Here is a 13,202-nt window from a genome sequence, read left to right as displayed (position 1 = left end):
ACCTTCTGGTTCTAGGATACTGGGGCAATTTTCCCTGATAATTTCTTAAAATTTATAGGTTTATCTTATCTTAAGATTTATAGGTTATTTCTTCGATCATAGATTTCTGGAAATCCAGTAATTTTTATATTATTTCTCCTTTATTTTCTAGTTGTTTCTCTGATGAGATATTTCACATTTTTTTCCTGTTTTTCATTCTTTGGACTTTGTTTTAGTGTTTCTTGATGTGTCATGGAGTTATTAGCTTCTATTTGCTTAATTCTAATTTTTAAGACATTATTTTCTTCTGTGAGATTTTGTATCTCTTTTCCCACTTGGTTCTTCTTCTTCTTTTTTTTTTTTACTTTGAGACCTTGCTTGTAGCTGTTTTGACTTCATTGTTTTCTTCTGAGTTTGTGTCTTGATCTTCCCTGTCACCATAATTGATTTTTATGGTCAGGATCTTTTTGTTTTGTTTTGTTTTTTCATTTTCCCATACTGTTTCTTGATTTTGAACTTTAGGTTAAAGTTGGGCTCTTTTTTTTTTAATAATCTAATCCTTACATTTTGTTTTATATATTTTTTGGACTTGCCACTTATAAAAATTTAAATTAATTTATTTAGTCAATTTAAAACATTATTCCTTGGTTACAAGAATTATATTATTTCCCTCCCTCCCCTCCCCCCACCCTTCCTGCAGCCAATGTGCAGTTTCATTGGGTATTATGTGTCCTTGATCAAAACCTATTTCCATGTTGTTGGTGTTTGCATTAGGATGTTCATTTAGAGTCTACATCCCCAACCATATCCCCTCAACCCATTTATTGAAGCAGTTGTTTTTTCTTCTGTGTTTCTACTCCCTCAGTTTTTCCTCTGAATGTGGATAGTGTTTTTTCTCATAGATCCCTCCAAGTTGTTCAGGATCACTGCATTAACACTAATGGAGAAGTCCATTACATTCGATTGTACCATAGTGTATCAGTCTCTGTGTATAATGTTCTCCTGGTTCTGTTCCTTTCACTCTACATCAATTCCTGGATGTTTTTCCAGTTCCCATGGAATTCTTCACTTTATTATTCCGTTGAGCACAATAGTATTCCATCACCAAAATATACCACAATTTGTTCAACCATTCCCCAATTGAAGGGCATCCCCTCGTTTTCCAATTTTTTTGCCACCACAAAGAGCGCAGCTATGAATATTCTTGTACATGTCTTTTTCCTTATTATCTCTTTGGGCTACAAACCCAGCAGTGCTTTGGCTGGATCAAAGGGCAGGCAGTTTTTTGATGCCCTTTGGGCATAGTTCCAAACTGCTCTCCAGAATGGCTGGATTAATTCACAACCCTACCAGCAATGCATTAATGTCTAAAGTTGGGCTGTTTTGCTAGAGCACTGTCTCAAGAATCAGAATTTTTCAAATTGCTATTTTCAAATTTAATTTGGGTGGTTTGGAGTTTTTGGTACTTCCAAGGTGGTGGCACTACTCCTTAGGACCCCTTTTTCCCTTGGGACTGAAGTGATATTGCTCCTCAGGGATCTCATTCCATCTTGACCAAAACTGCTCCTATCTACCCTTGAACTATGGCCTAGAAGTCTTTGTAGGCAATCAATTTACCAGACATCAGCTGGTTATGTATCCAATGCTAGCACTAGGATTTCCTATAATTTCTTTCTGACTAGTAGTCGGGTCTACTTACCGTTTCTGGCTTGAGAGCTCCTGAAACTGCTGCTGCTTCTGAATCTGCCACCTAGTACCTCTACTGGTGTGAACTTTAGATTACTCTACCCTACTTAGTCTAACAAAAACAGGAATGTCTACACCCATACTTGAGGATTAAGTATTTAGGAGGATGACCTATGACAGACATGTGCTAGCAAATGACAAATCAGAAACAACTGACAGACCCCTGGGCTGTCCTACGTCAAGCTTAAGCTACCATTGGTACATGTGAGACGCAGGAAAGTGATGTAAAAACCATCTATATATTTTGCGGCACTTCTTCTCTCCGGCTCTTTTTGGCGGAGAGTTGGCTCTGGCAGCAGCTTGCTGAGCATTTTGGCATCTTGGCGTGGTGGAAGCTATTGTCCGGTTTTGGCGGTGTTTTCCTTGATACTATACTGGGAGAAGCTGAGTAGCCTAGTTCAGGTGAGAGGCATCTTCACCGAGATATTTCGGAGTTTAGGCTGATTCTTTTCTCCTTTACTTTCCAAACACTATCCTCTTAGAAAGCTTCTAATCTTCTTCAAAGAACTTGTGGTGGAGGTCTTTGAACTCCCCCTGGCACAGGCCAGGCGGGAGAAATCCTATACCCTCTTCTCTTTCTTCTCCTTAATTCCTTCCCTCTATATTAATTAAAATCACCATAAATTTCCAAACTGACTTGGGTATTTTATTTGGAATTTTCTCTGGTGACCAAATTAGTTTAGATTAGGTCACAACCCTAAAATTATCCTTACACTGGTACTTTATCCACATGGGTTCTGGGCCAGCCTTGGCCCTCATGACACAGATTTTTCTTTCCAACCTCCTATCTCACTCTGACCTTTTGTTGGCTCTGCCACATCAGAATTTGATTTGAGGCATTATTTTATAGTTTAGAAAGGAATGTTGGGAGAGCTTGGCTGAGTGATTTCTCTGCCTCACAATCTTGCCTCCACTCCTCTTTATAAACTTTAATTATTGTAAAATGTCATACTCTCTAAATTTTGGTGTCCCAAGGCAAAGACTTGGTCACCCTTTCTAGTTACAGCTCTTGTTTCTCCTTTTCCCTATCCCCACATAAACCCAGATTCTTTTATACTGATTCTCAAGGGAATACCTCCAAATACTCAAAAATGAACTCAGTGCAAACTCCCATCTCATGAGGAAAAGCTTATAAATAAGCCTAACCCTGATATGTGGGGCTTGAAACTCTTGGTCTGTGTGCAATCCCATCCCAAGATGATATGTCAAATAAAGCCTTCATGTCCTAAAATGTGCCAACCCTGGTGGTGGGCAGGAGGATCATCATCATTGAAATGAATGGGCACTAATTCTTAACTTATGCAGACTTCTTGAAATAGTTAATATAGGCAGCAAGTATTGTGTCTAGGGTTACTTTTAAAGGGGCCGCCAATCATTACTGATTTTCTTGTCTGTTAGTAAAAAGGACATAGTTTTGAGGAAGAGACTGTTACTAATACTGGTGTGGCTTTGGGCAGATCGCCATACAATACTTCTTTGTGGTCTTTCCTTCCCTTTCAGGGGCATCTTTGGGTTTACTCTTCTCTCCTGGCACAAGTTCTCCATCAATCCCCAGTTGCTAGTTCTTTAGCATTTACTATGCCAAGACATGCTTCCTCCTTCAGTAGGTGAACTGTCTTATTTATCTTTCTTGCAAAAATTACACCTGGCTCTCTTAGGTGATAAGCCTGTCACTTCCTTTCTATTGTTTTATTCTTCCTCCTCTCTCCCAGTGCCTCTGAGGTATATCTAAAACCTGAGGTTTTAAGGAGATTCACAACCACTCCAGTTTTGGCTACTCTTCTGTGGGGTATGTGGACCTTGTATTTGTAATCTTGTCATCTTTCTAGTTGCTTCTAGGGTAAAAGCACTCATGGGAGTCGCACAGATGCCACAGCAACCTCTGCAACCATCCCAGCCTGATGCCCTGGACAATTGCCTACAGTCAATACCTCTCTCTTCTGACAATAGGTGGGGACAACTCTATGCCCATTCTCAGCTCTGAAGAAGTTACAGAAGACTGAGACCATTTCCCCTTTTCCCTTACATATTTGGAGAGGGGGGAGATGACATGGGCATTGTACCCCCAGAAACTCAGGAAAACTAGTATCAGGGAAATTCCCTTGCTCCCTTACATCCTTGTGACTCTGAGCCTAAAAACATCCAATGACCCCTCTAGGGTCCTGAGATGATTGTCTTCCTTTGATCGTCCTCTAAATTTAAGATGGACAGAGAGATGCACCTCTAGGCTACACCTCAATCTTATCAGGCTATATCTCAGACATCTGTTTGTTCCCTAAAACTAAGGAATCTTTATGTCTCTAGGAAGACCCCAGTCAGATGATCACCCCACCTCACCAAATGCCTGAGTGACTAACACTCTCTGTTGTAAAAAAAGTATAAAATCCCCAGAACTGATGTTGTCTGGGGAGAACAGCCTTTCCATCCATGCTGTCTTCCCAAGGAACTGCTCCCCATCTTGCTGTTCCACCTTGCTATCCTCCTGGCTATTCTCAACATCACTTCCTAAATTAATAAATTTCTTTTTTTGTTTTTAAGCTAAGTTTTGGAGTCTTGCATTCTTGCAAAAGGTATCCTTCCTGAACCCCAGGGGTGCACTTCCTCACCCTCCACAACATCTCACAGGGTTTGGATGGGTTCACCACTCCTGGTAATGTTCCCTGGGCATAATGCAGGCACTGGTCCCAGTCCCCTTATTATTCCATCCTTTTTTAGCTTTGCTTTGGGGCAGGTGGTGAAGTGACCCTGAGGGCACTAATTAAATTTCTCTTCCCATGAAGATGACACAGACAGATTTGAAACTCTTTCCCTTAGAGCTTACTATTTTATCTCCTTGTCCCAAGGACAAATGAACCCAGAGAAGGATGAAATGAAATGGAAATGGCAAGATGGGGGTGGAGCAGAAAGAAGCAAGAAGCACATTTTAAACTTAAGTTTAGTCATAAATAGCTTGTTTATGACACCAATTACTCTGAGCCTTGTCTTCTAGAATTTTCCCCTGGGAGGGGAAGAGCTTTGAAGTAGCTTCACTTGAGATCAAAGTCTTACTTCCTCACCTTCAGGGGAAGGGCTTTTTCTTTTCTCTCTAGGCAGGCTTCTAAAACCATCTTTCCAGAAGGTGTCGCTAAGAATATTTTCTGTTGTTTGTTATTTGACCTGATTAAGCTAGAACTGAGAGGGCTCAGGGAGACCACTTCCTGAAAGTGCCTTAAACTTTAAAGCCTATAGAAATGTGGAGTTTGCCTTATATATCACTTGATGAAAGCCTGCCCACAGAGAGAGGGGGGACATGAAGCTAGAAATAGTTAAAGTGATTGATGAATATATTTGAGTGCAGCTTGAACTCCAAAGAATTCTACTAGCCTGTGTTTAGTCTGTCTGACTTATTCAAAGCTTGTACGTTTGAAGGTATTCTGGTGTTTGTTCACCCTAGATAGGAACATCCAGATCATTTTGTCTATACCGGTATGAGTCTACAACCCTTACAATGCCCTACCAAGAACCATTTTTGGTCCAACTTTGGTAAGTTGCCTGGAATTTTAATGATAATAATAGCTAACATTTGTATAGATCTTTAAGGTTTTTTAAAAATCATGATCTTTTGTCTTAGTATCAATTCTAATGTAGAAAAGTGGCAAAGGTGAGGCAATGGAGGTTATGTGACTTTCCCAGGGTCATACAACTAAGAAATATTTGAGGTCAGTTTTGAACCCATGTCTTGCCAACTCCAGGCTTGGTGCTCTAACCACTATGCTATCTAGCTCCTCTTAGCTCTTCAAGTTTTACAAATCTTTACTTTTGCTACCTTATTTTATTGTCCCAATAACCCATTGAAGTAGGTGCTATTATTTCTAATTTACAGATGCAAAAACTAAAGCTTATTGAGATTAAGGGATTTGCTCAGAGTCACAGTTTGTTAATGTATGAAGTAGGATTTGAATTTAGGTCTTCCTGATCTCAAGTATAATACTCAGCATTTATGTAGCCCACCAATTGGGGCCAATGCAGGGACTTGGAATGAGAGTAAAGAATGGGAAATGTACAGATTTTCTTGTACTTTTCCATATTTATCTTCTCCAAAGTGTAGTTTGCCTTATTTATGTCTTTGAATCTCCATTGACAAGGATAGTAGATACTAAGTAAATGCTTTTTTGAGTGTCTATGTAGTTTGTATATTATTAGATAAATCCTATAGTTAGCTTGAAGAAGGTGTAGCCTTTTCTTTGAAATATAAAACTAATTATTATTCTTATATGCAATCCTAATAAACAAACTTCTAGGGGATAGTGTAGTCATAACAAAATAGTAACCTACCTGTTTGATCCATTTCCCTAATACGGACTTCTGGATCCCAGCAGTTTTCTTGGACAATTCGGAAGATCTTTCCATCTTTCATCATCCTGGCTTCTCCCTGGGGTGAAAAACTTCGGTCAGCAGAATGCAAGCCAAGGTGGATGGTGTGTTTTTGGAACCAAATACAAAGAATACTACTTTTAAGTATTTTGCAAGAATTTTCCTGCTAAAAAGTGTAGATTTTTTAAAAAACCTCATTTTTTCCCCTTTGAGAATATTTATTTCTAATGCTCTATTGTTTCTATTTCTAAGTAATGTTTTATATAATTTTCCAACTGGAGCTTGGTTTGTTTTTCAGGTCCCTTTCCTCACTCCTTTGTTTCTTTTAATCCAAGGAATACTTTCATATTCCCTATCCCAAAGCAGCTTCTATAACTTCTATAATTGGGATGATTGAGCTTAAGATTATAAACCCCATCTTGTCTAATAAACAGAAATGAATCTTGGCCAAATATGTCTGGGAGTCATCAGAGCAATATTCTTGGGTCTCCCATTGAAATGAATTGGACAAGATCATTCTTGATCAGGCACAATTGGATTTCTTCATCTACATATTGGAATCATTGGATTTGGCATTTGATTTTCCATCATCATGAAGGAATTGAGGGAGAGACTGTAAATTATTAAACCTACCTCCTCATTAGGTAGTCACCAATGAGAGATGTCTTAGGCCTTCTAGAGGAGTTACAAAACTCTATTTAATGGCACTAGATGGTGAATAAATTTGTCACCAAGACTGTACAATTAATGTATTGGCTTTTGGCACCCTGATCAATAAATTGATTTTCTTATTGGAAACCCAGTCTCTTGGAATTTTTAAATGATGATGCCTTTAAAATGGAAATATATTACCTATTAAAGCTTCCTGCCTGTATATAGTTACTTGGAACTGGACATTATAAAAGGTAATTAAAACGGGTAGCTGAGATTTTACTTGACTTAGTCTGAGAGGATGGTTTGCTCAGGCTCAGAGAGCTAAATGGCTTCTCTCTGGGAAGGCCAGTGGGTAATTCACTCTGACTTCAGTTGTTAAACAATTGAAGATTTATTAACAAAGATAAAAAGGATTGGGTATTGGGTTGAGGGCTTGGAGATTCCCTAGCACTAATAAGCCTATCTTTTCCCACCACTGACCTTGCAGAAGGTCTCTTCAACCCCCAAACAAATGTTGGGGCTACACTCACTTCCTCTCTATCTAGAATTCCCCTGCTCCCTAACATGCTACCTAGGCTAAGCTCTCACAGAGTCTTTGATGGAAGCCAGAAATAGCAGTTAAGTCAAAGGATGGTGTCAGTAGTGAGTGAATCACCTTGGTTTGGACAAAGTCCACCAAGGCAACATTGTAGTTCATTCACTACTAAACTAGGTGTTTTTGAGAGGTCTTGAGATGTTTCCTCAATGTCTGGGATTGCAGAGGAATCACAGGAATCACAACAGATGGTTAAATGGGTTTTCACAACAGGATCAGGAGAGAAATGGATCAGCTCCAGATCAGTTGCTTGCTCTCCTCCACTCTCTTCCACCAGGACCTTTAACTGTCTCAGAATCCCAGGATTCTAAGGTCTCCGCCTGGTACTTCCTGGTTTGTTGCATTCCACCCAACTCCTGTTTCCACTCTTCTCCCTTGTTTCCTTCCAAAACTCCCCTCTAACAACAATACTCTTGGGGGGGAGGAAAAGAAAATGATCTCTGTTTCCAATGAATAATGTATGAAAATGACCAAATAAAATAATGTTTAAAAAAAATAAAATGAGGATGAAATAAAAAAAAACAACAATACTCTTAAATTCTATAGATAAGTTTGGGACAAGTAGCTCATTTGCTTAAATCCAGGCAGTTATTGAGTCAAAGTTTAATCTCCAGTGGGTTCAGTTAGCCTCCTTGTATCATACCATCAAACATAGGATCATTAAAGTTGGAAAGGATTTTTATAAGACATCAAGTTTAATCCCCTCATTTTTTAAAATGAAAAAAAACAAACAAACAACCAGATATAAGAAACTAAATGATTTTCCCAGGTCATGTAGATGGTAGGATTGAGAACAATAACAATAGCTAGTATTTATATAGTGCTTACTGAGGTTTGCAAAGTTCTTTACAAATATCACATTTTATCTTCCAAGCAACTCTGAGAAAAATAATTCCTATTATTTCCTTCTTTATACAGAAGGGAAAAATGAGGCAGATAGAAGTGACTTGCTCAAGGTCACATAGCTAGTGTGAATTTCAAAACTACTCAACCCTGTTCAAACCATTCTTTAGAGGATGGTATTTGGCTATTTCCTGATCAATAACAATGGAGATACTTGGAATGACAGAATCAGGTCTTGGAAACTACAATCTCCACCCTACTCAAGGTAACAGGATTTAGAAAAGGCTGCAGCAAAGCTCAAGATTTAATTATTTGAGAATATGACCTTCAACATACATGTGCAAAGGGGACAGACCTCTGGGAGGTCCTGGGTTAAGCTAGAGCCACCATTGGCACAGGGGAGACAGAGGAAGTGAGGTAGAGGAGAGCTCAGGAGTGCTGGAACTTCCTGTGTGGAGGAAAGGAGGTTGTTGGAGCCTGGTGCTTGGAGTGGAGGCCCTCAGACTGTTTCTCCATTTTGGTCACGTGAGTGATAGGGACTGATCTCTTTTCTTTGCCTCAGCTATCCAATGCCTTGGGCCTTTGGCCCAGCCTAAGCAGAGTGGGTATTTAAGCACTATTCCCTTCTCTCCCCTTTCTCTCTCTCTCTCTCTGTCTCTCTCTCTCTCTGTCTCTCTCTCTCTCTGTCTCTCTCTCTCTGTCTGTCTCTCTCTCTCAAATACCTTTTTTCCTCCTGTTAGTAATTAAAAACTCCATAAAAGGTTGACTGCTGACTTGAGTTTTCATTTAGGAATTACACAGCTGAATTCCTTGGCAACCTTAAATTAATATATATCAGTCTTTTAATGTGATTTCCATATCACACTAGTAAGGGTCAGCAGCTAAATTTGAATTCATATCAACTCTGTCCTAAGTCTGGGTCTCTATCCATTATGTCAAGCTACTTCTCTCTTTTTTAGGGTCAGCTAGATAGTGCAGTGAATGAAGCCCTGGATCTAGAGTGCTATCTAAATGCTAGCTATTATTATTATTATTGTCACAGTCATTTTGCAAATGTTGACTATTTGTCATGGGAAAATATTGGGCAAGGAATGTGAATGAGATCATTTTAGACCTGAGAGAGACCTTGTACCATCTAGTTCAAGCCTCTGTTTTATGCTTGAGGAAATGAGAAGTCACAAGACTGGAGATTTAGAGCTATGAGGGACCTTGCAGTCCATTGCATCTAATGCTCACATTTTACAGATTAAAAAATTGAGGAAAAGAGGGATTAAGCAATTTTCTCAGCACAACATAGCTAGGATATCTGGGATAGGATTTGAGTTCAGGTCTTTCTGACTCCAGTGCCCTTTCCATTTTTCCAGGCTGCCTCTCTTAGAGGTGAAGGTTCTTGCTTGAGGTCTAGCAAACAGAAGCACTCGTGTCTTTTAAAATCTCCCTTTTATTTCCTGGCATAGTATCTTTCTGAAAGTTATTTAGGCTATACCTCAATGACTCAGGAATGACCTTTGAATCCCTACTGGGAGAGCAAAGTGGGTGTGAGCAGGTAAAAACTAACATTAGCCTCTGATTGGCTGATTTTCTTCCCCTCCCCTCTCCTATCTCCTTCCCCATACAAGACAATCTTGAGCTCCATCCACATCTAACCCTTACTATAGCTCTTTGCTTTTTCCTTCTCTCTTTATGTACTTCATCTGCCCCAACAACTTCATCTCCAGCTTAGTCTATATTTCATGCATAAAGCAAATTCAAGTCTCTTTAACAGATCATGAGCTCAAAACAACATCAGCATTTTCCCCTGACCAATAACTCTTTAGAGTCATTGAGCAAGTGACTTGTGAAATCATGTCAGGGAAAACAACATAACAATTATTTACAGCCCATAACACCTGTGTCCTGGTAATCAGCACCAGAAGGCTAGTAGGATTGGTTTGATTTCAGTTATAAAACCAGGAATGAGTTATGAGCTTTTTTAGGGGGAGGAGAAGATGAAATAAAGAAAAGAGATGGCATTTAAATAGAAAAATCTGGGAAATGTATTTCACTTGTCCTACAAAGGATTCTTTCCTCCTCTTTCTTGCTAAATATTAGGGTGTTGTTCAGCATGAAAGAGTATTTAAAAATTATTCCTTAAAAGAGAGATTATTCATATGTAAGCTGTATTTATCACTGTAAACTTCCAAGGAATATTAAAACTGGAAGGAATCTTAGACATTATCTAGTTCTCTGCTTCTTCCACAGAATTAGTCATAGAATTTCAGAGTTGGAAGGGAGGGGAGTGATCAATCAATTAATTCATCAACAAGCATTTATTAAATATTTAGTATGTACTAAGCACTGTGGGAAGCACTAAGGAAACAAAGATAAAAATGAAATTGTCCTCTCCTGGAGGAGCTTAAAGTCTATAGAAAGAGGCAATATTTACTTATTGGAATGATACAATTACGAGGCAATTTCAGGAAGGTGAGAATAGGAGCTGAGGGAATAGGGACTAGGAAGGTTTTGTGAAAAGACTTTTGAGCTATCTTGAATCAATCAATCAACAGTATTTTTTTAATAATACATTATAATAAAAAAGTATTTAGTAAGAGCTTAAGGCACTTCCACTCCCTCAGGTTAATGGTTCTGAGATGCCTCAGCATGGAAGAGTGACTCAGGAGTCCCCTCTGCTTTCCTCCATCCCTTCCTGCTTCTCGCCACTGCAATGAATGATAATAATAAGTGGTAAATGGGAATGTCTAAGCCCAGCTGCTATGTGCCAAGCTAGGCAGTGGAGCCATTGGTTTCACCACCTGGTCAGATATTGGGCCTGTTCAGGATACCAGTGATCCAGCAGATGATTGACATGCTTCACCAGGCAAGAGGACTGTAGGGGACCAGATGAAGAAAAACCAAGCTGCAGATGATGATGATGATGAAGTTCTGAATTACATTAACTATGATGAGTTTAATAGTTATGCTGGAAGTCTTTCTTCAAGTGGTCATTATGAAAAAGATGATGAGGAAACAGATGTTGTTTATACAGCATTAGACAAAAGAATGGATAAAAGAATAAAAAAAGAAACAGAGGGAGGAAGAAGAAATTGAAAAATATTGTGTGGAATATCATAAAATTCAGTAACAGTTCTCATATCTGAAAAGAAAGTTGGCAGAAGTTACCAAAGAGGAGTAGCTAAATATTCCTGACGTTAGTGTCACTAGAAAAAAATGCCAGTGGGATCCACAATATGAAACTTACCCCTGTTCTTTACAGTTTCTTTACTAAACATTTAAAGACTAGAGAGGACCATACTTCAGTGGATCCCCAACAAACACAATATGGAAGTCTAGAGATACCCTACCCAAGAGGATTAAATGCTCCATATCCAAGTGGAATGACACCTGGGACAATGACACCTGGAACAGATGAATTGAACATGAGGAAGATTGGTCAAGCCAGGAACACCTTGAAAGATATGCAACTGAGCCAGCTTTCTGATTCAGTGAGCAGGCAGACCCAAGGGTTACCTCACAGATTTGAATTCTATGATTCCCACAAAAGGAGGAGATATCAATGATATTTTTTTAAAAAGCCCATTTCTTCTGAAGTCTGTGAGAGAGACAATCCCTTTTGTCCTACAGCATGTATTGCTATTGCCCGTCTAGAAGAAGTCACCAGAAAACTACAAGTAGCTTGAAACTTTATTATGAAAGGACCACAAATGTGTCCCAATGGTGAAGATATATGGCTATAAGTGGCCCATCTAAAGCCCACTGATATGGCCCAGACTGTGGTTGCCCAAGTTGTTTGTTACTTCCTACAGTCTGTCCAGATTTATATTAGATCAGTACATATCCAAGCAAAGAAGTATGCTCTTAGAAGTCTCCTGAACATATTCCAAACTGTTCACTTGCAAAGGAAGCTGTGGAATTGGAAGAGCCTGAAGATGCTAGAATAAGGCTAAACCAAGCTATGCAATATTGCTGCACTAGTGTGGAGCTTTGACTTTCTTTGGCAAGGCTAGAGACCTATTAGAATGTCCACAAGGTCTTAAACAAAGCACATGAGAACATTCCCACAGATCAGCACTTCTGGATTATTGCAGCAAAATTAGGGAAAGCCAATGGAGACACTCAAATGGTAGAGAAAATCATTGACAGAACCATCACATCATTTAGGGCAAACAGAGAAATCAACAGAGAGTCGTGGATCTAGGATGCTGAGGAGTGTGATAAGGCTAGGAATGTGGCCACCTGCCAGGCTGTTGTTATGTAAGCAGTCACTGGCATTGGGATTGAAGACAGAAAACATGTCTGGATGGAGGATGCAGATAGTGTGTTGCCTATGATGCATTGCATAGGATCCATATTATTTATGCCTATGCCCTGCAATTTTTTCCTAGCAAGAAGTGTATATGGTTGTTTGAGAAGAACCATGGGACCAGAGAATCCCTGGAAGTGCTTCTGCAGAGAACAGTGGCCCACTGCCCTAAGACTGAAGCCTTCTGGCTCATTCGTGCCAAGTCCAAGTTGTTAGTGGGAGATGTGTCTGTGATAAGAAGCATCTTGGCTTTGATTTCTAGGTCAATCCCAACAGCGAAAGAGATTTAGTTAGCTGCTGTGGAACTCAAGTCAGAGAATAATGAATACAAATGGGCAAGGAGGCTGCTGACCAAGGTGCAACCACTGTAAGCATATTCATGAAATCTGTGAAACTCAAATGGGTAGTGGGGAGCACTATAGCTGCTCAGGATCTTTTTGGAGAAGCCTTGAAATACTATGAAGATTTCCCCAAACTGTTGATGATGAAAGGACAGATTGAGGAGCAGGAGGAGCCGACTGAAAAAGCCTGGGAAGCCTATGAGCAAGGGTTGAAGAATTATCCCTACTCTAAACCCTTATGACGTTTACTTTCAAGAACAGAGAAGATTGGACAGTTTGCAAGAGCAAGAGCCATTTTGAAGAAATCTCATTTGAAGAATCCAAAATTCTGATTTGTGGTTAGAATTTATGAGATTAGTATACTGGACGGAACTGAACTGAAGAACACTGC

General features: G+C 39.4%; 1 protein-coding gene across 2 annotated transcripts in view; it reads right to left on the bottom strand.

Annotated features, from left to right (window-relative positions):
- ACMSD (aminocarboxymuconate semialdehyde decarboxylase) overlaps positions 1 to 13,202 on the bottom strand; it is a 108,424-nt gene that overhangs the window by 65,319 nt on the left and 29,903 nt on the right. Inside the window, exons 1-2 of one of the 2 annotated variants that reach the window (XM_001369735.5) lie at positions 7,388 to 7,590; positions 6,040 to 6,136 (exon numbers count right to left, since the gene is read on the bottom strand). In XM_001369735.5, the coding sequence (XP_001369772.2) occupies positions 6,040 to 6,136; positions 7,388 to 7,429 (139 nt within the window). In that variant the 5' untranslated portion in view covers positions 7,430 to 7,590. Of the gene's footprint in view, positions 1 to 6,039; positions 6,137 to 7,387; positions 7,591 to 13,202 lie in introns of those variants that run through there. The other variant, XM_007494086.3, reaches the window with a different exon arrangement.

Source organism: Monodelphis domestica, chromosome 4 (assembly GCF_027887165.1).
Source record: "Monodelphis domestica isolate mMonDom1 chromosome 4, mMonDom1.pri, whole genome shotgun sequence".
NCBI lineage: Eukaryota > Metazoa > Chordata > Mammalia > Didelphimorphia > Didelphidae > Monodelphis > Monodelphis domestica.
The sequence above is the reverse complement of the archived record's forward strand: the minus strand, read 5'-3'. Positions and strand labels throughout refer to the sequence as shown.